This window comes from Peromyscus leucopus, chromosome 1 (assembly GCF_004664715.2).
Source record: "Peromyscus leucopus breed LL Stock chromosome 1, UCI_PerLeu_2.1, whole genome shotgun sequence".
In the NCBI taxonomy this organism is placed as follows: domain Eukaryota; kingdom Metazoa; phylum Chordata; class Mammalia; order Rodentia; family Cricetidae; genus Peromyscus; species Peromyscus leucopus.
The window spans coordinates 112,309,943-112,334,980 of NC_051063.1; the positions used below are offsets into that span (position 1 = coordinate 112,309,943).

A 25,038-nucleotide genomic window follows, 5' to 3' on the forward strand; every position below is an offset into this window, starting at 1 on the left:
TGCGTGAAGCACCTGAGCTTGCATCCACAGCACCTGTGTAAAACCTGGGTGTACAGCCTGTGCCTGTAATCCCATCACCGGGGGCAGGGACAGATGGTGCTTGAGTTTTGACAGTTTAGCAGAAATGGTAAGCCCCAAGCTTGGGGGGTGAAAGGGGGAGGGGAAGAGTGTGAGAGGAGGGAGAAAGAGCGGAGGGGGGAGAGGGAGAGGGAAAAGGGGGCAGGCAAAGGGGAGAGGGAGGGAGGGAGAGAGGGAGGGAGGGAGGGAGAGAGAGAGAGAGAGAGAGAGAGAGAGAGAGAGAGAGAGAGAGAGAGAGAGAGAGAGAGGAGGTTGATCGATCCTGTTTCAAAAAAGATCCAGAATGAATGAATGAGGAAGATACCCACTGATGATGTCTGGCTTCCATATGCATACACATGTACTAACACATCTGTATACACACATATTCCCTAAAACAACAACAACAACAACAACAAACCCAAAAACAAAAAACCAAGAAAAATGTAGAAGACTGGATAACAACAAAAGGAAAAGAATATAAATTTGAGTTTCTTTTTTCTGTTTTGGGTCCATGAAGTTCCAATCCCTAACTCTCTTTGAGATGGTTTGCTGAATTTAAATGAATTATTGAGAAGTCTGTTTCATACAATGAATCTGAGATAGGTTACTGTGAAATAGTTTTCAGAGGTGAGAATAAGTGCTGGGGAATATAGTGGGCAGTAGAACACCTCATCAGCCAGCATGTATTAAGTTTTAGGCTCAATTCCTGGTAGCAGCAAACAAACAAACAAAACTGTTGTGGAATATTCCTTTACACCTTGTGAAGATGTGCCACTGTGACTGGTTTAATAAAGAGCCGAATGGAAGAGGATAGGTGGGACTTCTGGAGAGAGAAAGGGGAGAGTGGAGTCACCAGACAGATGATGAGGAAGCAGGATGGGCAAGTACAGAGGAAAGGTAACTGAGCCGTAAAAGAGCATAGATAGCCGGGCAGTGGTGGCGCATGCCTTTAAGAGAGGCAGAGCCAGGCGGATCTCTGAGTTTGAGCGAGGCCAGCCTGGTCTAAAGAGCAAGACCCAGGACAGGTACCAAAACAATAGATACCCTGTCTCGAAAAGACAAAAAAAAAAGAGCATAGATGAAAAGATATTGGTTATTTTAAGTTATAAGACCTAGTTAGGAACAAGCCTAAGCTAAGGCCGAGCTTTCATTAATCAATAATAAGTATCTGTGTCATATTTTGTGAGCTGGTGGCTCAAAGAAAAAATCTGTTTATACGAAACAAAACACAAAAACCCACCACTCAAACTGCTGTACATATGAAAAATTTAAAAGATACACATAATAATCAGAGTACCTCTATAAAGTTCATATTAAGTATAACACATTAGCAATGGGATAGACATTATTTTAAAATTTATTATTCACTACAAAAAATCTCTACTTATATAGGAAGTCACTTGGAAAATCCAATCAACTTTGTTGTAGTATTTTATTTTATATAAAAATCTAACTGCAATAATAAGCAGGGAAGTAAAATCCAGTAAGTATGTAGACTATGGAACTGTCTTCAAGTATGCAATCTGATAACAAATACTACTACATTTACAAAGCTACAAAGCTCAAATGCAAAACTGTTTTTGTTGCTGTAGTTATCAAAAGGATAAGGACCAAATGTCCTTCTATCTCAAACCAGGCTTTGGGAGACAGCTTTTCAACATACAAAGTCATACAACAGAAAAGTAAAATACCCAAACACTTGTATTGAGTCCATAAGTACTTTGGAGAATTTGTAGTAAATCCATTCTCTGGAGTGATCAGCAGCCAACAGCAGGAGTGTCAATATTCCTTCCAGAACCTATAAAACCCCAATGCTATTGCTAAACAAGTGAACACCGAGGCTGTGGAGAGAAAGGAACTATGTTACAAGTTGGAGTTTAATTAGTTTCAGGTAGTAAAATAATAACTAAATGAACAGAAACAAAGAAAATCAAATTTATATCCCATGTTCTTTATTCCCTAGAAAACTAAACTAAGGATAAAAGGCATTTGTAAAGCAAGATTTACATCAATAGCTTCCTGTGTTTTAGAGGGTAAAAATGAAAATAATTTAAAAATACTATGTGTCTTGTCAGAAAATGTAAGCAGTACCTCAAAGTTACTAGCACTGTGTCTTAGGGTTTCTATTGCTGTAATAAACACTATAACTAAAGCAGCTTGGGGAGGAAAGGGTTTATTTTATCTTACACTCTCAGGTCACACTCCATCACTGAGGGAAGTCAGCACAGGAACTCCAGGCAAGAACATGGAGACAGGAGCTGAAGCAGAAACCAGATGGCTAGCTGGCATACTCAGCCTGCTTTCAGCCTGTCCAGAGGCTGGTGGCACCATGCACAGTGGGCTGAGTCCTTTCACATCAATCATTAATTCCCCACAGGCTTGCCTGCAGGCTGATCTTATGGAGGTGTTTTCTCAGTTGAGGTTTCTGGGCACAGATGGTATATGCCTCTATTTCCAGACACTTGGGAGACTAAGCCTATAAGTTTTGGCCAAATTGACAGCCAAATCCTACCATGCCTGGTATTTGTGAATCTTCAATAAATGGGACCTTATTATGTTAGCAATGTCTCAGGTATTCTAGGGCAAATGGATCCACTCATGCCATATCTTTCTACTTATTTAAAAATAGGTAATTGCGGCTTCCTAAAATGCTTATCAGTAACAACAGTACTAAAATATATTTAAAAAAGGAGGAAAGAGAAAGTGCCTCATATTATTGGTTTTAAATCCTCAGTGAAAAAAACAAAAGGATGACGACTCAGGAAAAATCTTTATTATTTATTTATTTTTATGTGTATGTGTATTTTACATGTATGTCTGTGAACTATGTGTGCGCTTTGTGCCTGTGGAGGCCAGAAAAGGGCACTGGATCTCCTAGGACTAGAGTTATAGATGATTGTGAGCCACAACGTGGGTGCCAGGAATCAAACCCTAGTCCTTTAGGAGAACAACCAGTGCGCTTAACCACTGAGCCTTTTCTCCAGACCCAGGAAAATCTTTTCTAAAACAATTGCAAATTTGCTTATTTCTTTTGCTACTACTAAGTCTATCAGATTTGCCTTGTAGATCTAAACTGCTGAATGGAAGCTTTTTTGGAAAATGTCACCATCTTCAACTTCGAGGGTAAAAGGGGTAATTTAAACTATGGTATTCTTTAGGTGGCTACTCAAGAGAATATTGGAAAATGGCAGGTAGATTGGAAACCATGCATTTGTTGCTTTGGTACTGATTTTTAGAAGAGAATGAACATTCCAAATGGCTGTTTGGAATTTCCCTCAGCATTACAGTTACGCTCATGGCCTTCAGTTCTACAGACTTTTCTAGAATAGGGGTTTTCAAAGCCTAGCTGTAGAATTATTTTTTAATCTGAATTTTAAGCAGGAATCTAATGTTAAAGAGATTAAAAAAACAGAGCCCTCAGAGTTAAGAAAAGTGCTATACATCAGTTGAGGGCTGGCTCCTTCATCTTCTAAATTGCCAAATCACCACAAACAGTGGCTGGCCAGAAAACCCCTATGATCAGGAATTTTTTTTTTAATATTTTGTTAATACAGACATTTGAAGTAGGTGTGCCTTCTGACTCCAAATTTTCAAATGTGCATAGCAACAAGGGTATAGAGGTGTGTGTCTTTAGAAAAGCATGCACATATATGGATGTTCAGAGTAGCAATGCTCTTAAGGATGAAGAATTCAAAGCAACATTGTTGGGGAAATTATAACATTCTGATACAACAGAATGCTATCTTTTGTAATAAAAAGATGTGTATTGTTAAAATATATTTAAGACATATAGTTACATTGAAAGACATAGAGTTAATTATCATGTGTAATTCCTTTTTACAAGTCTATATATTACTTGTATATAGCAGACAAGATATAAACTGCTAATAGTAAATAAAGAAGGCGAGGGGATTTTCACTGCTCTTGAATTATATGGATAATTTAAATGAAAATATATTGCTTTTAAGAAAAAGGAAACAGACAAGTAATAATTAATGCATTCTTCCCATCACATGGGGCCATAAAACTTAGGAGATATTGAAGCTGTGGAGCTTAGTAGGGACAAGCCAGTTTGGGGACAGTACCTGTGTGCTCAGTCAGCTTGAGGTAAGATGGTTCCGTACCCTCCACTCCTCTCTGTTCGCTGTGTTTTTAACAGCCTACATCGACTTTAGTCATCTTTCTAACACCATTCAAATCTTTACAATAAAATGAATTTTTTTTACTGTGGAATTTGCTCAATTATTTTACCACTTGTTCTTTGGTTTATTTACTTGATAGCCAGACACCTTTTTCTCTAAGCGAACTGCCCAGTTGCCTAATTAATTTTGATGTTGAAACTGGAACCTTCTTCAAGCAGTACAGGGTATCAAGCAATAAAGAACATTTTAGCTCCTTTTTTCTCTGACCTGGCATGGTTATCCTGACAGGTAGGACCCAACAGATCCAAAGATTCCCTGTTGGCAATTCCTTTCTCTGACAGACTTACCTGCAAGATAACGAATTGTCTCAAGTTTGTTCGACTCCATCAGTGTTTTTAAGGATGCAATTTCAGTGTCGATTTTATTACTGGTCTCTGAAATAACACTTTTGGTTTGGGTATCCTGTAGCAAGTCAGAATAGACAGTTTTACTTTTGTCCCTATGTATTATGGACAAAAACATTTATATTGAAACCTTCAGTTGTGTGTTAATAGTGCATTTAAAAGTCTGAATTGATAGTAAATAAATACTACCAAGTGACAAAAACATTACTCCAATTTCATATCTGGAGACAATTTCCTTGAATTACTCAATACTGGGCATAGTTTACTAAAAATCTCTTAAGATATACGAGACCTAAATATATGATAAACTAAGAAGTAAACATGTTAGCCCCAGACCTATCATTTTATGTGTAAAGTCCTTGGAATATTATTAACACTTTAACCATAAAGACATATTTTAAATACATTTTGCCAAAAAAAATCATCCAAGGTTATATATAGTATGAATGGAGATCAATATAAAAGGAACTGGACTATACCTAGTGGGTAACTTTGCACATATAGGGAGCAGAACTCAGAAATTAGCTGAGAGAATTTGCTCATTTCCTTAATTATCTACTTTCTCTGGCCAAGAAGTATACGAAAATGGATTCCTGAAAGCACAGGTGATCTTCTCTTCTACTAAATTCTGAACAAGAGAACTTTTTAAGAAAAGGATGAGGCTAAATCAGAAAGCTAGAGAGTTTACTTACTATTTAATGATTATATTACAGGATTATTGAGAATGTAAACAAGACCCCAAAGTACAGGGTTTAGAGCCTGGGTTCTTGATTTGAGACAGGATATCACATAGTAGCCCAGCCGGGCTTCAAATTCATGACAGTCCTGAATTCTGGGATTACATACCACATTTGGATTAGAATCTTCTGGATTAGAATCTGTATTCTTTTTTCAAAATTATTTATTTTTATTTCACGTGCATTGGTGTTTTGCCTGCATGTATATGTCTTTGTGAGGGTGTCTGATCCCCTGGAACTAAAGCCACTTGTGAGCTGCCATATGGGTGCTTGGAAATGAACTTAGGTCTTTTGGAAGAGAAGCCAATGCTCTTAACTACTGACCCATCTCTCCATCCCCTAGAATCTATGTTCTTATCTCAATTCTATCAACTACTGGCTGTGTGGTTTTAACCTTTTTGTGTATCATTTTCCAAACTACTAAAGTAGAAATAATACTAATTATAGAGGTTGACCTGAAGATTAAATGCATTAGCAGACATAAGTACATGTATATTTACTATGATTTAAAAAATTTAAAGATATTTGTTTATTTAAATCTAGACATTTACTTAAACAGTAGTGAATTTTTTTTTTATAAAAGTAGCTACTGTCTATATAAAAATAAATTAGTATGTCATGAAAAACTTAATTCTTTTGAGGGGGGTGTTATTTTCAAGACAGAGTCTCACTGTGTAGCTCTGGTTGACCTGGACCTCGCTATGTAGAGACCAGGCTAGCCTCGAACTCACAGAGATCCACTTCTGCCTCCCAAGTGCTGAGGTTAAAAGCATGTACCACCATGCCTAATCCTTAGTTCATATTTTAAAAAGATTTATTTTATTTAAGAGTGTGTGTCTGTGTGTGGATATGTGCTGGAGGCATCAGGCATGTGCTCCCTTGGAACAGGAGGTACAGGTGGTTGTGAGCTGCCTGATGTGAGCCTAGGAGACAAACTCTAGTCCTCTGTGACTGTGGTGTGCTCAGTCATCTCTCTAGCCCTGGTAAGCTTCCATTCTTACTCCAGGGTTGCAGCTCACGGAACCACACTTCCTAGGGGCAGCTTTCCCCAGAGTGCTAGAAAACTGCAGCAGTGACAAAATCACATTCTACAGGCTAGGTATTTAATCCAAGCTTACAAACTGATGGATATAAGAGTGGTCATACAAGCAAGGAACATGAATAAGTGGAAGAGAAACTTCTATGTATTAACCTTACCTTTTTAGTAAATTCATTGGTTGCTTCCATAAGTTGTTTTTCTTGATCCGTGAACTAAAGGATATGAAGCCAGAAGGTTAAAGGAAAAAAGGGGCCGCAAGATGACTCAACGGGAAGACACTTGCCACACAAGCCTGCAACCTGAGTGGGATCCCTGGAGCCCACAGCAGGTGAAGGACAGACTGACTCTGCAAAGTTGTCTCTCACCTTGCATGTGTCACAACAACAACAATGAAAACAGGTTATAAATAATGTAAAAAGGAATAACTATTTAATTTAAAAACACATTACTGGAGGGGCTGGGAAAATGGCTCAGCCGTTAAGAGAATTTGCCGCTTTTCCTGAGGACCTCAATTTGATGTCTGGCACCCACATCATGCAGCTCACAATAGTATATAACTCCAGCTTCAGGGGACCGGACACTTCTGGCCTCCTAGGGCATCTGCACTCATGTGGGGACACAACATACTTACATCTACACATGATTTTAAAAAATCTCCCGAAGCACATTCCTGGGCTGGTGAGATGATGGCTCAGTAGCTACAGGCACCTGCCACCAAGCCTGCCAACCCAGTTCTAGCCTAGGACCCAGAGGTGGAAAGAGAAAACTAAATCCCATAAGTCAGTCCCCGGCCCTCACCAGTGTGCCCACATAAATGCACATACCCAAAACATGAATAAAATGCAATTAATTTTTTAAAAAGTACATTACCATGTCTGTTACTCTGCTCCTTTCCAGGTTGATATCCAACTTATTATCTGCTCTGATTCGACTGGTTTCTTGCTTTAAAGAAAATCAGTACTTTTAAAAATGATCTTGTAGTGGGTATTTGTTCTAAAATTAGTGGAATAAATTTCACTTACAGTCAGCTGCTGCTTAACTTGATCTAATTCAATTTTCATTTTCTAGGTGTAAAAGAGGTGACAATTAGCATCAATCCAAAAGTCCCTAGGATTACTTTAAAAGTTTGAAAACTTAGATTAGCAAAATTTGCATATCTATGGATTTTTAATACACAGTTATGACTTAAAAAAGTAAAGAACTAGCAGACCACTGTGTTCATTAAACAAATATTAGGTAGAAAACAGTTAGTTTTGGTATTGGATTCTACCTTTAAAATGATTTGCTTTTTTAAATTTTAAAATCTTTAGGCTAGGGCTGGAGACATGGCTCAGTGGTTAAGACTGCTTGCCCCTAGTTCAAAGGACCTGAGTTTAGTTCCCAACACCCATGTCTCATAGCTCACCAGCTGCCTGTAACTCCAGTTTCAGGGGATTGGATACCTCTACAGGTACCACAAGGTATGTCTCTCGCTAAAGTCCCCCTCCTCGTCCATCCTAAGCCCCTCTCCCCAAAAATTTAATCTTAAATGCTAGGCTAGTGAAGAACTTAATTTCTGATTTAACTACAAAGATACATTTTGAGGGTCTACAGAGATGGCTCAGTGGTTAAGAGTGCTTACTGCTCTTCTAGGGGCCTGACTTTGGTTTGTAGCAATCATGTCCAGTTGCTCACAACTGCCTGTTAGTCCAACTCCATAGGATCTGATGCCCTCTTCTGGCACCTGCACCCATATATACATAGCCACATACATATAAACAGAATTTAAAAATAATATTTTGAATACCTTTTTCTCATAGTGACAAAGACAACATAGCATTAAATAAAATGGAGAACATCACAGTATTTTCAGTTTTAGGAACAATTTATGATAAGCTATACTAGAAAATTTATACTGAGCTCAAATTTTTCTCCTCTTACATAAACAACTTACAATATGTACTTAGTATGCAAGAAATTGGTTTACAGATAAAGATTAGGTAAGGCTAACAGTGAATTTTGTTTTTGGTTTTTGTGACAGGACTTCCTTTTGTAGCCCTAGCTGGCCTGGAATGTTCTATGTACAGGCTGGCCTCAACCACACATCCATCCACCTGCCTGTTTCCTAAGTGCTGGAATTAAAGGTGTGCATCACCATGCCCAGCTTTAAACAGTAAATTTTTAATTTAAAAACTTGTAATACATAATATTATATGATCTTACTATTTACTAAGTAGCATCCTTGTGAGATCAATTACTTTTTTATTACTAGTAGTAAGTTAAAAGTTCTATCACCTCATTCTCTGCTCTCAGATTTGCAAATTCACTCTTTTCTAGGATGACCATGTCTTTCCTGATGGAATCCAAATGAGCCATTAGCTGTTGCACTGTTATTTCCTAGAAAATAAAATAAAAATAACCCAGTGATGTACAGAATGGTAGCATCCTTTTATTTTTTAATTGTTTTATAGAATTCAACATGCTAACAGGTAAAATTACTGGTTACAGAAAAAATAACATGAAATCCACATATCTAAAATATAAAAATAAAAACGAGGAAATTCAGGGAAGAAAACTTTATCTCCCAGTGAAGAGAAATATCTAGGTCTTTTAATGAAGAGAATTCTAACAAAAGTGCTTATGTAGCTCCTGTTAAGTTCCTGAACGAATAGTGCTTCAGAGTTTTTTTAGATTAATTTATGTATTTTATGTATATAAGTGCTCTGTCTTCATGTGTGCCAGAGGAGGGAATCAGATCCTTTTATAGATGGTTGTGGGTGTTGGGAATTGAACTCAGGACCTCATGAAGAGCAGCCAGTGCTCTTAACTGCTGAGCCATCTCTCCAGCCCCTCAGTTCTGTTTTTTAATAATATTTCAGTGTTTTGATTTTGAGAGACTTTTCTACCACATGAAAATACTAAGATATTGAATAGGTATGGTTTTAAAAGAAAATAAGATACACAGCTGAAATAATTGCCCTTTATCAGCACAACATAATAGTTTTGTTTACATTTCCTGGTCTCTTTCCTATATTTGACACCACTAAGAAAATATGAAAGGAAAGGTAACTCCTGACAGATTCATAAGCATTTGACTTATAAAGAAGAACTTTAAACTTCATTTTTGCAGAAAAGGTCCTGATCTACATAATTCTAAAAAATATTAGTTTATTATTAGTTTTTGTAATAAATCCTATACAGCTGAGAAAAATTAACTAACATTTTCAACAAAATTCCTGACCCTCTGGCCTCAGCCTCAGTGTACATTATCTACACCTAGCAGAAGAACATTTCTGCAGAAATGGCTCCCAGCAACCCTACAAAGAAATCTGGTTCCATATTCAACTTCTTAAAATTAGGTGATTCAAAACAAGAATGTGTAATCTTGAGAGGGCCATATTTCCAGGGCTTGTTAGTCAAGAAGGTCCATGCAAGAAGAGCCACAGTTCAGTTCTAAAGTTATAGTTCTCCACTGCCTGGTGTGGGTAAGAAAGACTGAAAACTGACTTCAGTTTTCAGTAACAGAGGACATAGCAACTTCAGACACATGGTCAAAAAACTAAGTTAGCTCAAAGCTAAGACAGTTTAGTCTTCAAAGGGTCAACAATGTACACATCAAATTTCACAAAGAGAATGGTCTACAAAGCTGTTTGAACCTAAACTGCCATTTTCTGTGTGACTTTCAACAAGTTACTTACTTCTTTGGTTTCCCTATTGGTAAAACAGAAACAACTACCTACATTCTTCATAGAAATACGGCTTGAGATCCCAAAAGTCTACAAAACAGCACAAGTGCCTATCAAAACCTTTAAATGTGAAGCTGTAATCCATTGTAAGCAGCCACAGCTATTTTATGTGACTGTTCTACCGTCTGTGGCGTCATCAGTCTCGGCAGACTTACAGTGGCCTTTTCTGAAGTGATCAGATGGTAGTGTGATTGCCAGATGGCTCTGAACCTTAGCTCTATCCTTCATATCATCTTTGTGCTTTCTTTTGTCCTAGAGGTGGGGTTAGGCTCCTGGATGAAAGAGTATTTTTAACGTCACAAACTAGTACTTTAAAAAGCCGAGAGTTTAATAGTAAACAAACTTTTACACTTATGCTACTTTTAATATGTAGGATTACGTGGCTCTGGCAGCAGGAATATTCCCGAAATCATAGTTTTAATTGCATAAAAAACAGGCATAAAATTTAATAGTAAGTTATTTTATTGAAAATGTCAATAGCTCCTTTGGATAGATCAACAGAATATAGATGAGAGCTTTGGGAGAATTAATTAAATGCATGGCTTTTTTTTTTATTCACTTAATTACTAGCCTGTGATGACCCTGAAATAAGGTAAGCTAAAATAATGCAAAATTGAAAGGCAAGTTAAATATAACAGGTTGTGTTTCCATTTCCAATTAAGGATTATAGTATCTTTAAGAGTTTTTGATTTTCTATAACCCTTAAAATAATTAAATTCCATGAAACAGATTCTAATTTTACGTAAGAAATCCAAATTTTTATGTCTATGTTTTGAAATAACCAACAGAAGAAAAAAAAGACTAAATTTGAAAAAATAATTATAAGAAAACAGACTTTTAAACAGTTCAATATCTTATTTATTTTTGTCCACTATCATTGAAATATGAAAAGTCTTAAAAATCACTCAACCCATGCACAGGTCAACAAAATGGCTCAGTAGGTAAGCATGTGTGCTGGCAAGCTTTAGAACCTGAGTTCAACCCTTGGACCCTCGTGGCAGAAGGGGAAAACTGACTCCTGCAAGATGTTCTCTGACCTCCATGCCTGTGCCATGGCATGCACCCCCGCCCTCAATAAATAATATTTAAAAGAATTTTTTTCTCCTGAAACAGGGTTTCTTTGTGTAGCCCTGGCTGTCCTGGAATTTACTCTGTAGACCAGGCTGGCCTCGAACTCAGAGATCTGCCTGCCTCTGTCTCCCAAGTGCTGGGATGAAATATGTGTACCACTACCACCCAGCTTACGTTTTTTCGTTTTTTTTTTTTTTTTTTTTTTTTTTTTTAATTTCATATCCAGTCAGATTTAGACATTTTAGCCAGGTAATTTATAGTCTTTTTTAGCCATGTTAGTCCCTTCTAGCTTTCAAAGTCTGGGAAGATTAACCATACAAACATAAAAACAGTAAACGTGTCATCGTATACAAAGACTAACTCTTCTACTTTGGAGGATTTTCCGGGAGAAAAGGTGTTTCACTAAAGTCTACCACCATTTCATGATTGAAATACCACGTATATTTCACACTGGGAAGATGACTGGATTCCACTCTTGTTATCAACTGTTAGGGACACTCCAGTTCTTCTGTTTTGAGACAGACTCTATGAAGGTCTTTTAAATTCTTCCTTTCCTCCTTCCTTAGGAGAAACGATCTAGGAGTGATAAACAATGGACGTATTACCTGCTGAGCTTTAGTCACCATCTCCTTATAGATAGTGTCCAGGCTGACATTTGATAATGTACTTAGTACCGACACAATCGTCTCTGCTTGTGTCTTGTCAAATCCTGCACACAACAAAAAAATCGGCATTTAAAACATCACATTACTAGCAGAAGAGACAGTTAACAAACTTTCAACACTTCAACTATTATACTTAAAACAGTTACAATGCTATCTTATTCTAAAAGTACTCTGTAATTCCTAATATAACTAGATCTACAACAAAACGGAACACTTCTAGTCTTTTTTGATAGTGCTTATATAATCGGCAACAGTGGTATTATTTTCACTTGTACTTCAATTTCTCCTTGGTTGATAGTGAGGTTAAGTACCTTCACATACATTTTAGTTATTTTTCTGTGTACTGCTTTTTTACATGGCCTTTGCCTACTGTTCTATAAAATTACTAAACTTTCTTTTTTTGATTCATAAGAACTCCTTAACATTTAGGTTTATCTAGAATTTCAGTAAGCAGATTTAATGTTTTTGAATACCATTCTGCAATGTCAATTAGCTGTTCACTTGTAAGATATTACCATATCTGGAAATATTTTATTCCTTAATTTTTTATTCTTCAACATTTATACTTCGACCCAGAATTTACTATTAGCCTTCAAAAGTTTTTTTTTCTTTTTTACTTCACTGGAATTATTTTGTACATATAACTTTATACAATTTTTTTTTTACAATATATCTTTCCCCAACAATACAATTTTAAGTGACTATAAAACATTGTGGTGTGTGGTGGGCACTTGTTTCAAAAAATCCTCGTAATTGTTGGTAACAGTGCCCCTGTCTTGACTTGGGAATTTATTATCTGAGTGCTGCTAATTTTCTTCTTTCAAGTACTTGTTTCTCACCATGAGTTTCCAAGTCCTGCACCAGCACATGGGTATCAAAAGTTAATTTTCTTTGTTCTAAAGGAGTTATATCCACTGGCCTCCTGTCATAACTTGCCTTAGTTGTGGTGGTCAAGAAACCTGAAAAGAGAAGACAGTGTTATCTTCTAATAATTTACAGTGGTATCACACTTTGGCTTCTAAAGAGCTTTTCTCATCTATTTAAATACAGTTCTAGCTTCCTAATTAGGAGTCCTGTAATCTCACCCAAATTAACTGACTCTCCTGAACTCTTTTCATCTGAAAAGTCTCTGATGCTCTTCTGTACATATCAAACATTCAACACGTTTCATTTTCTTCTTTCATCATTCAGAAATGTTTTAAGAGTTGGTCTAAATTCTAATGACACATATTAACTGCTTTGGACATCACTGCTTCTATTCTAATTACCAGCATCTGCCCTACTTTCTTCAGTTCCCAGAAGTTTATTACAGAGCTACAAAACTTTTCTATGTATATGTTCTTACCTAACATACCCTTTGTTCGCTTATGTACCCATATCATTTATTTCCTACAGTTTTCGTCTCTAATACAAGTTAGCATGTTAGCTGTTTTCTTTCTGACTCAGACTGTAAGTCCTATGCTGCCATGGCTGTATTTTTTTGTTACTGTATGTTTAGGACCCATAAGGGCACTTGTGTAGCAATTTCCTCCAAGATTGTAACATTCCATCTTGCAGGGAAGCTCCTTAAGCAGGAAGGTAAACAACTCAAAATAGCTTCAGGAAGTCCCTAGAACTGACCAGATTCACTACAGCTCCCTCAACACACCAGAGTAAGCAATACAAGCTGAGAGACCCTCTTGAATGGAAGGAAGTTACATAGATGATTCCAGAAGCCAAATTGCTAAGAAGACTCAGACAAACTGAACTGAAAGAAGACTCCTAGAGGAAACTTCAACCTGTTGAGCTGCCTGCAGCCTGTACCATGTGCTCCAGATTCCCAGCTTTGTGAGCTGTCACCCAGGCTAGGGTGGGACAGCTACTTTGAGTCATTTCTGCTCCTGTAAGTAAACCTTCACCAATCCTCTAAGTAACCACAATAAAACTCATGGTTCACCAAGTTGGACTTTGGTGTTATCTGTACTTTGGTTTGTCATTGGCTCCCTAACTAGTGTGAGTAGATGTGTGTGTGTGTGTGTGTGTGTGTGTGTGTGTGTGTGTGTGTGTTGTGTTTCCCCAGGAAAAGTTTTGTCATACAACAACACTTTGATACACAGATGAGTCACAATCGATGAATTGGATTTTTTTTTAAATTTTTTTTATTTTACAATACTATTCAGTTCTACATAACAACCACAGATTCCCTTGTTCTCCCACTTCCTGCCCCCTCCCCTTCCCCCCAGCCCACCCCCCATTCCCATCACCTCCAGATCAAGGCCACCCCCGAGGACTGAGATCGACCTGATAGACTCAGTCCAGGCAGGTCCATTCCCCTCCTCCCAGACTGAGCCAAGTGTCCCTGTATAAGTCCCAGGTTTCAAACAGCTATCTCATGCAGCAAGCCCAAGACCTGGTACCACTGCCTAGATGCCTCCCAAACAGACCAAGCCAAACAACTGTCTCACCTATCCAGAGGGCCTGATCCAGTTGGGGGCCCCTCCGCCTTTGGTTCATAGTTCATGTGTTTCCATTCGTTTGGCTATTTGTCCCTGTGCTTTATCCAACCTTGGTTTCAACAATTCTCGCTCATATAAACCCTCCTCTTTCTCGCTAATTAGACTCCCAGTGCTCCACCTGGGGCCGATGAATTGGATTTTAAGTCCTGGAGCATTTACTGGTCAGTATAGGAGCCCATTCATTTCTGAAGTCTTCTGGTCCTGTTCCATTAAATTCCCAAAACTTAACTCAGACACAGTATAGTCTTTTTCTCTGTTACTGACTAATTTTATTATAAAGTATTTTCTCTGAGGATGAATTCTGCACATATAAAACTATTATGATACATTAAGATAACAGCTGTCAGTGTAATAGTCAAATATAAGGCATTATACCAGATAACTTATATGCTGCCAACGCAAAGTAATATTATTCACATTTTTAAATAAAAACCATGCTTATTAGGGCTGGATATGGTACTCATGCTGGATATGGTGATTCTAGCACTCAGAAGACTGAGACAAGAGGAGCATGAATTCGATGCTATCCTGGGCTACATACTGAAACCAGACCAGACTAGACCAAACCATATGGTGCTTAGGAAAGGCAAAGGAATTTGCTTAGGTTACAGACCCAGTGGTAGGTAACAGAATTCCAGTTTAGGTTCTTTTGACTACAAAGCTCACATTCTTTCTATCACCTAATGTTGTCTCTTATTTATCCCAAGCTACTTATGTATCTAGGTACTTAAACAGCGGCTTCAACTTCAGGCATTACTTTATGCTAGTCATTTATAGGGCATGTGTGATTTCTTTTTAAATATTTTTATAGCCACGAATGTAGACTAAACACCATGTCATGTGCTAGGCACAGAGCAATATATACTGAAGCCAGACATTCCTGGTGTCTTCACTGATTTTGTGGACTGGAAGGCAGTAAATAGGTGTTATTAAAAAAAATCAAAGCCTCGCCTCTGAATTCGGTTTAACCAGAGATAAAAGCAGCAGCTGGAAAGGTGGACCCATGCTTTAAATAAACTAGCATAGTCAGCCTTCTTTTGGCTGAGTTTCACCTAGAAAAGGGTTAAAAAATGTTCTTTTGTGTGTCACACCCAAAGTAGGAGAGAAAAATATAACTCAGAACTGTAGATTTCAGTAGTTGCCCTATACAGCTGCACTAGGAGAGATGACTTGTACCCTTAGTTACTGCCTCCTCATTACAAGTTTATTCTACTTTAGAGAAGAATCAGGAATACTTACATAACATTTCAATTATTTTCATGCTCATTACCAAATTCTTAAAATTGTCATTTTATTGATGGAGGAAAGTGATGCTCAGAGGCAAGTATAATACATCTTAGAACTTAGTTCTCATGGGTAGTCAAACTGGTACAGTTTGACTGATTTTAGTCAATAAATAATGAATGCTTCATACAAAAATCAGTTCCTTTGGATAGAGACTAAATAAATACCTTACCATTGCCAACAAATCTCGGCAAGGCACAGCTAATCTAACATCCTATTATGCGCTCTGGCTTTTAGACTTTAATGACAAACATGCCATCTGCTTGCTTTCCCTTCTTGGGGCATTTGCACAGCCTGTGTTCTGAAAGCTCTCCTTTGCCTATTCCTATTCATTCTTCAGAGCTCTGCACAAATGTCTTTTCTGGTGGGAGTGTGCAAGGATTCCTGAGGTCAGATCTCTCCTAATGGGTTTTAAAAGTACCTTGTGATATTCTTTTATAACACCACTCACAATTTTCATATTTACACAACTAATTATTAATAACTATAAAATAAATAATTATTACATAACTGATTAACAATTAATGTATAAGTTCCCTGTTAGATCAGGCATTAGTCAACTGCTGCCCTCAGGCTACCAACACCCAGTCTTCAAAGTTATTTCTATAAATAAAACTTTATTGGAATTGTTTTCTATGGCTGCTTTCATGCTTTAATGAGAGAACCACATGACCCACACAGCCTAAAACATTTACCATTTGCCCCTTACACAGAAAGTTTTGTTAACCACCAAAGTAAACCTTGAGAGTAGGGGCTACATCTGTTCTTGGTCTCCATTGGGTTCCCAGTACCCAATGGTTTTAGATGCTCTAAAGATACATGTTGGACAACAGGGACTATGTTTAGCATTGTATGTACAATGATGAATGATGTTTTGAGGTCAAAGACTTGTTCACGTTTGTCTCAGATGTGTTGCAGGATATTTGATCACACTGTGAACCACACACTGTGATTGTGTTATTTACTGGGAACACCTGTTCACAGTTGTGGTGTGGCTCAGCCCTAGCACACACACTTTTAATCTAAGAGCTTTCTGCTTGATTATTGTAAACAGGATTAAATAAAGTGAACCATAGGTCAAGAGGGCAAGCAACCGATGACAAGAGTGAACAGAGGATTATTAAGAGAAAAAAAGGAGAATAAGAGGGAGACAGGACGATGAATAGAGAGAAGCACGGGAGATAGAAGGGAGGGAGGGACATTGGAGTTTGAGAAGGTTTTGTTTGAGACGGTAGGAGAGAGGAGAAGGCTTTTGGGATGTCGGTGGAGGAGGAAGGTCATCTCTGCCTCTCTGAGCTTTCACTCCAGCATCTGGCTCCCAAGTCTTTATTAGTAAATCGAACAATTGAGATTCTGTTAAAAACAACAGCTGGGCTCAGATGATCCCATCTCAGCGTTCTGAGCAGAAAGACTGTATGGTATGTACTTCTGCTCTGGACTTTTAAGGTTGTAGTTTTTATGTGATTTCAAAATATATCCACAGGGGCAAAAAGAAGCATTTGATCCTTTTATGGGAATAAAGATTATCTGGAAATGACACTTGTTATAGGAAATATTAAAGATAAAATCTTTAAAGATTTTAAAGATAAGAAATCTTAAAGATCAACAGAATGGGCAAAATTCACCAAGGCATGCAACACTGTCGTTTCTACCTTGGGTTCTATTTATAATGTGGCTAAGTATAATGAAAGATATGTGGGATATTTCTTTAAGATTTATTTTTATTATTTTTACTTACATGTATGTGTAAGCCTACTTCAGTAGTTCTCAAACTTCCTAATGCTGTGACCTTTTAATAAAGTTCCTAAAGTTGTAGTGACCCCCCCAACCACAAAATTATTTTCATTGCTACTTCATAAGTATAATTTTGCTACCGCTATGAATTGTAATGTAAATATCTGTGTTTTCCAATGGTTGGTCTTTGAACCCCAAAAGGGTCATGACCCACAGGTTGAAAACCACTGGTGTACATGCCGTATGTTACCTGTGTGCATGCCTGTGGAGGCTACAAAAGAGTTCTGGAGCTAGTGGTGATGGTAGTTGCACATGCCTTTAATCTCAGCACTGGGAGGGCAGGGAGGAGACAGGCAGATCTCTGAGTTCGAGGCCAGCCTGGTCTACAGAGCAAACTCCAGGAGAGCCAGGATGGCTACACAGAGAAACTCCATCTCAAAACCAAAACCAAACCAAACCAAACAAACAAAAAAACAAAAACCCAAACAAACAAACAAACAAACTGGATCCTGGGCTAGAGAGAAGGCTCAGAGGTTAGGAGCACTGGCTGCTTCTTCTGGAGGTTCTGAGTTCAATTCCCAGCAACCACATGATGGATCACAACCATCTGTAATGAGATCTGGTGCCCTCTTCTGGCATGCAAGCAGAACACTGTGTACACAAATAAATAAATCTTCTTTAACAAAACAAAACAAAACTGGATCCCCTGGAGCTGGAGTTACAGGCAGTTAGAAGTGCTTCCTGAAGTGGGTGCTGGGAACCAAACTCTGGTCCTCTGGAAGAGCAGCTAGTGTTTTGAACTGCTGAACCATCTTGCCTGCCCATTTATTTCTTTTATGTGACTTTGTCTCTGTTGTGGGTGTTGACAAGGTCTCTGGCAACAGGACTTTGAGTGAGTTAAGGTGTGAGTTTCTTTTCTCTTTGAAGGCAAAAAACGGATCTGAGAAGCCTTGACTGTGCCATGAGCAACTGGATTCATAAATACTCCTTAAAAGTACATTTGACATCTAAACAAAACCCAAATATCTATAAAAACCCTATCTCTTTCTCTTCATTTTGATTTTTTTCAAACTCATCTTATGTATTTACAGTGACAAAAACAAATTCAAAGTTAAAAGACTTATCAACTTAAAAAACTACTAAGCTGTACATCAGATCTCTGGCCTATCTTGTACTACATGCCTTTCTGCTCGAAAAGGTCAAAATTTACTTTTTAAAAAGGCATAAAAAGCTGGATGGTGGTGGCACATGCCTTTAATCCCAGCACTTGGGAAGCAAAGGCAGGAGGATTTCTGTAAGTTCGAGGCCAGCCTGGTCTACAGATCAAGTTCCAGGATAGGCTCCAAAGCTACACAGAGAAACCCTGTCTCAGAACAACAACAACAATAACCAAATAAAATAGAGTTCATTAAATCTAAGTTGCAAGTTTTATTAATTTACTGCCTGTTTTTTATAACTGAACCACTTCAATGACATAATAGGTTAGTTTTCTTATTTATTTGTGTATTTGTGTATGGAGTATGCATGTGGGAGTGTGCATGCAACAGTGTGTGTGGAGGTCAGAGGACAACTTTCAGGAGTTAGTTCTCTTCCATCTCATGAGTCCCAGGACAGAAATCTCATCATCAGGCTTGGGCAGCAGTACCTCTGTTCGCTGAGTCATCTTGGCTGGTCCTAGCTTGTCACTTCTCTATAGGAATTCAAAGAATACCCATTAAAGCATATATTCTTACATTATAGCCTACTGACATGCTGTGTATGTTGCTTCAGGAGATCTATGGCAAATTAAATGAACTAACAAAAATGCTCGCTTTCTGCCCTTGGGTACTAATTCTAGCCATAAGGCTTGGGAATCTGTACTTAAAGGAAACATCTGCAATGTCTCTGATGTACTTAAGTGTAGAAATTAGTAACAAACTAATAACGTGGCACTTTGAAGAGAAACTTTAGACAAATCACATCTTCCTATTATTGCTTTAAAGAGTAGTGGACTAGATAATTAGGTCTTTCCATGGAATAAAGATCAGCTTCAAATTTGCTTGGCTATTGATATTTATTTATAGTAAGCAGTAAATACCTGTTACATTGAACAGGAGCACAAACCATGCACTAATTTTAAGGGAAGACTTAAGATTTACTTGAGTACCCAGACTCTAGTGGAATAAATCAACAACTGTATTAAAATAGTAACATTTACCTGGGGCGTTATATTTTTGGTATGACATGTATTTTAAAATAATGTTTATTTATACAAATTTCTAAAAGCACACAGATGAATCGAGATTTGAATTATTTCTCAAAACAATGCTAGCCCTTGGTGTGTGAGGGTGAGGGTGCACAGGTCAGAGGCCTTTGGTATCCTGCTGTCATGCCCCACCTAATTCTTTTGAGAGGGCAGCTATCATTGAAGCTGGAATTGGTTGATGGCCACAGCAAGAGCCTTTTATGAGGAGGGTGTTGGGGATTCAAATTCCTGTTAGCATGCTTGTGCAGTACATGCTTTTACCAGTGGATCCATCTCCTCATCCCTTTTGAAAAGTCCATCAGAATGTATATGCATACTAGCTACCTAAATATGTAACCAAAGACTTGTGAATAATTCTGGTTAGTTGCACAGCAGCCTTAGAAGGGCAGCCGTGACTGCAGGTCAATGATGTAAATAAAATTAAAGAACAGGTTAAAAACAAAACAAAAACAAGCCACACAAGTGTGGAAGCAGGAGGTGTGTTTGAGTACTGAATGGTGCAGTTTATCATCATAGATCCAGGAAGAACAGAAGGAGGTGGTGGTTCTAAAAATTGAAAAGCAAATATATATATTTGAAAAGTATATATATATATATATATATATATATATATATATACACACACACACACACACACACACACACACACACACACACGCGCGCGCGCGCCTTGGAAATAGTTCTCAGCATAAAGTAAGATACTCTTCAGGATATACAGACTAACAGAGGGGTCCAAGTTTTGGAAACGCAGAGGTTCAACTTAAAAAATGCCTACTATGTGATTTTTTTAAGGACTCGAGAATTAGGGCGAGAATAAAGCTCTTGACCTGAAATGTGTGCTGCAATCTACCACACCCCTGAGCTCCAAGTTGCTAAATAAGTAAATCTGAACAGTAAACTCAAAAAATCAAGACACTCGCAAACTATCTTAAGAGTTCATTAACTTTATGAGACCGAACAGCAAGCTCGCATCCTTCCCCTTTATTGCGAAGTCCAGGTCCATAGAAACTGCGTCTCCAAGGACGCCGGCTGCCCTTCTCCTAGCCCCCAGGGGTTTAACCCGCGACCCGCAAGCCCGGATCCTCTGGGGTGGCTTTGCGCCTGTGGGCGGGGCCCGGCAGGGGGTGTGTCCCTCTCGAGTACGCCCGAGCAGACACGACCCGCCCGAATCGTCTCCCTGAGCGATTCCCTGTCTCACCTCTCCGCAGGGCGGATGACAGACGCCCGTGGGGAGTTGAAGTCCAGCGGGCTCCACCGCCTTCAGGGCGTAGGAGCCGCCACATCCAGCGGCTCCTCATAGTCTCGGAGATCCGGGTCAGCAAGAGGAAGCGGAATGCGTGTTTAATCTCGCAGAGGCTTTCGGACAATGAAGTTCTCGCACCACACGGATGCTGGGAAGTGTAGTTTCCGTCCTGTTAATAAAAACATCTATTTACGGGGTCTCCCACGTGAGTCTGGGCCTCGTCACAGAGCCACACTTCACTAAAACGACTCAGAGCTTATCCCTTTAACCCGTCGCCTCTTCCGCAGCTCTTTCCGCCTTTACCGCTCCAAGAAACCGGGGTCTTACAGAACCTTCGGGCGCCCATTTGCGGGCAGCGAGCTACAGTCCTACAGCAAGCTTTCCAGAGGCCAGTGTAGTCGCAAAGCATCTTGGGACTCGCAGTCTTCGCTGCTGAGCTTTGTAAGGGGAGACCGCGTAGTAGCTTCATCCTGGAGACTTGTGGAAGTCCATTCCGCAGCACATTTTTGCAGTTTCCCATCTTTCTGCTTGGCCCTCTGGTGCACTGGAGGACCAACTGTTTTAGATCCTTTCTTCAGGGAAACGAAAGTTCTCCTCTTACTTACTGGGTAGATCATGTTCATAATTTACACCTCTCCAACTTCAGTTACCATAGTCGTTGCTCCACTTGGTAAAATCTTGAAAATAACGTTATCAGTCGGTGGCTTCCTTAGATTTCAACTTTGTGAGAATCAACTATTTACCAACCACCATCATGTGATTGTTTAAACAGTTAATTTTCTAGTCCAGCTGAGAGTGAGAGATTGGCAATATTTTCGATAGCCAAGCTATGGAAGAAGCCCAGGAGTCCATCAACGGATGAATGGACAAGAAGAATATACTATATGCACAACGTAGTTTTATTCAGCCATTAAGAAAAACAAAATCATGACATTTGTGAGAAAATGGGAGAGTATCATATTAAGCAAAGTGAACCATACCCACAAATACAAAAACCCCATGTTTTTCCTTATATATACAATCTAGGAGTGTGTATGTGTATGACATAAAACTGAAGGGGGGGCTCTTTGGAAAGAGGAAGGGGGAGAGTAAAAGGAATAGTTAATGAGGAATAAATAAGCACGAAGTACATTATACTCCAATAAGAATGCCATTATTAAACACATCACTTGTACAGTGAATATTCAGTAATAAAATAACTTAGAAAAGAGAGAAGAGGTAGGATTCAAACTTGTTTTCAAGGATTTTTATTAAGTAGAGATTGTAGGACAAGGTTTCCTCGGGAGAACGCTGGAGTGAGCAAGCACACTTTATTAATCTTGCTTCTTACTCACGGCCTTTGCATTTGCTGCTTTTTCAACTTGGTGAACTTTTCCTAGTGTGTTATACCAACTTCTTCATGTTCTTCAGATCCCAGTTGAAATGCCTCCTCACAAAGCCTTTAATCACCACACACATACATGTGCACATTCGGTGCTTTTGTTAAGAACCTAACCTTTTCATGTCATGAGCTTATCTATATCTTACATAATGGTGACAACCACATTTATTGCTGTGTTCTCTAGCACTTGGCATAGTGCCTGGCCCACAACAAGCTTTGATAAATAGATGTTCAATGAACGTGTGAGTGTTCAAAATATAGTCACAATTTGGTAAGGAAACCTTTAGATGGGGGCAAGGGAATACATGGATCTTGGGTAGAATTAGGGGAAATTAAGGTAAAAATTGAATAAAAAAGAGTAAAGAATTTGAGATTTGTACAGTGGACTCAAGAAATTTCGAAAGTTTTCAAGCCAAAATAAGTTTGAAGTCCATTTAAGTCCCTTTCCAGGAAGGAACTATTTGCCTTTCTCCAATTCAGGCAAATGAGTCATTTCTTGTGCCACTGGTGTGAGGTGGCCTGAGTGTGAGAGCTGCAACTTCTCTGAAGTAACCTAGCTTGTCCGTTACTCAAGGAGGTAGTGGGTAGTGGGTCCCGGCTTTTCATTATGGAGGACAACTTTTATTATTTGTTATTCTTATGCAGCCCAAATTTCGATAAGCATTACTGTTTGCCAACCACATATATAATAAAGCCGTTACTTCTTTTCCAGTTTGCAAGTGATTTGTGCTAAATTACCTAATTAATGAGTGGGAGAAAAGCGGTCCTGGTTCAGCCGCACAGTGATAAATCTCCAGCAGAAGGCAAAGATACTTGCCAGTTTCTTCGGTGGGCTTCCAGTTTCATCTCTAGTGATGATGCAACATCTGGAAGCATTTAAAATGCCCAAACTCTCTCCAAGGCCCAGATGTCTGAGGATCCAGAGCTAAGGTTGGCATAATTGGTTGAGAATGACCGGGCAGTGTGAGTGCAGTTTGGGTGATGTAAATGAGAGAGAATGCAGCATGGTACACTCACACAGCCATCCTCTTCTCTACCATAGCTGGCTGATTCCAGTGCATTGTAAAAGAGGCCAGTGACACCGCTTTGGATCTGGATTTAATTTTCTACCTTAGCTTACTTGTTAGTTCTTAACACTAGGGGGCGTATTTGAGAAAGGCGAGAGGACAGTCCTTTGTTCTTTCTGAAGCTTATTTTACAGATTTTTGTGTAATTCTGGAGACAGAGGAGCCCACGGTCACTAAAGCTTTGTGAGAATTATGCTAACATCACATTGCTTTCCTGGTTTAAAAGTGGCAGCCACTCCTTGCCTTTTGGAAATCAGGGGACAGCTTTTTTCCTGAGCATACCAGGAAGTCAACAATGACTCTCGGTTACAAGTCTGCCAATTACAGTAAAATCAAAGGAAAGTATGACTAAAATAAAATAACAGAAAGACCTGTCTGAGAATTGTATGCTTTACAGCGGTATATCATCTCCTGGTGTCTGTCATTAAGTATTCATTTGTTCTTTCAAAAAGTCACGGTTTATGGTGCTAAGTACTGTGACAGACTTTGAAGAGACATACACAAAACAATCCTGGCCTCGGGTTGGTTGTGAGTTTAAGAACTACCATAATGACTGGGCGATGGTGGCGCACGCCTTTAATCCCAGCACTCGGAGGCAGAGGCAGGTGAATCTCTGTGAGTTCGAGGCTAGCCTGGTCTCCAAAGCGAGTTCCAGGAAAGGCGCAAAGCTACACAGAGAAACCCTGTCTCGAAAAACCAAAAAAAAAAAAAAAAAAAAAAAAAAAAAGAACTACCACAATGAAGGGCAGCATGGCTGCCAAGGAAACACATAAGAGAAGTTTATACTCCTGGATGTGAAGCTCTGTGAAGAGCACTCCTTTGGAAGACTCGGTAAAGGTAGAGGAGGATCTGGCAGATGGTAGTGTAGGGAATGTTGTGTGTAGAAGGCAAGAGCATACGCAAAAATTGGGAAGTGTGTGTGAGAAAGCCTAACTCACCCAGGAACAGGGACAGCTGCTATAGCAGTGAAGAAGTTTAGAAGATGAGGTCAGAAAAAGTGGGGCTGACCCTCCTCAGTGAGCAAGAAGCACCGTGGGGCCAGATGGTGGTGGTGCACACCTTTAATCCCAGCACCCCGGAGGCAAAGGCAGGCAAATCTCTGAGTTCAAGGTCAGTCTGATCTAACTGGTCTACAGATCGAGTTCCAGGACAGCCAAGGCTACAAAGAAACCTTGTCTTGAAACAACCTGTCACCCTCCAAAAACATAAAGGAAGCACCATTAGAAGCCATTCACCTGGGGTGTGGCACTGAGAAAGTCTTTGCTCAGCCTTTATATCTAGGTTTTTCTTTTTCAGCATTCAGGGTTGTATTTTTCATCAAGGTCCCCTGTGCACATTGACTTTAGGAGCCTTAGTGGGTCCTCCTTTGTTTTTTGTTTTTTTTTTTTAAAGATGTATTTATTTATTATATATACAGAGTTCTGCCAGCTTGTATGCCAGAAGAGGGCACTAGATCTCAGTATAGATGGTTGTGAGCCACCATGTAGTTGCTAGATCTCTGTATAGATGATTGTGAGCTGCCATATCGGTGCTGGGAATTGAACTCAGGACCTCTGGAAGAGCAGCCTGGAAGGGGTTTAAGTGCTCTTAACCTCTGAGCCTTCTCTCCAGCCCACGACTCCTCGTTTTCTGGGCAAGGATAAACTCTTTCTCTGTAGAGACTGAGCCCCAATTCAGGATAACATCCTCATTGTACTGCTTGGTTGCCTCAAACAATTAATGGGATTTAGTTTGTACAACTACTAC

General features: G+C 39.0%; 1 protein-coding gene across 1 annotated transcript; it reads right to left on the bottom strand.

The window, feature by feature from the left end:
* Nucleotides 1-1,473: 1,473 nt before the first annotated feature.
* Nucleotides 1,474-21,255, bottom strand: Ccdc90b (coiled-coil domain containing 90B). Its single transcript, XM_028873458.2, has 9 exons — nt 20,800-21,255; nt 12,683-12,802; nt 11,784-11,887; nt 8,657-8,758; nt 7,405-7,446; nt 7,253-7,324; nt 6,541-6,594; nt 4,550-4,664; nt 1,474-1,901 (listed from the first exon to the last, which is right to left on the bottom strand). The coding sequence occupies exons 1-9, from the start codon at nt 20,897-20,899 to the stop codon at nt 1,840-1,842; spliced, it is 771 nt and encodes a 256-aa protein (XP_028729291.1). The 5' UTR covers nt 20,900-21,255; the 3' UTR covers nt 1,474-1,839.
* Between the last annotated feature and the right edge of the window lie 3,783 nt (nt 21,256-25,038).

Coding starts and splice junctions, on each gene's coding strand:
- Ccdc90b (XM_028873458.2), bottom strand. CDS start 20,899: ATGAGGAGCCGCTGGATGTGGCGGCTCCTACGCCCTGAAGGCGGTGGA. Junction 12,803..20,799: donor GTCATCCGCCCTGCGGAGAG/GTGAGACAGGGA, acceptor TTCTCTTTTCAG/GTTTCTTGACCACCACAACT. Junction 7,325..7,404: donor AAGTTAAGCAGCAGCTGACT/GTAAGTGAAATT, acceptor TTTTCTTTAAAG/CAAGAAACCAGTCGAATCAG.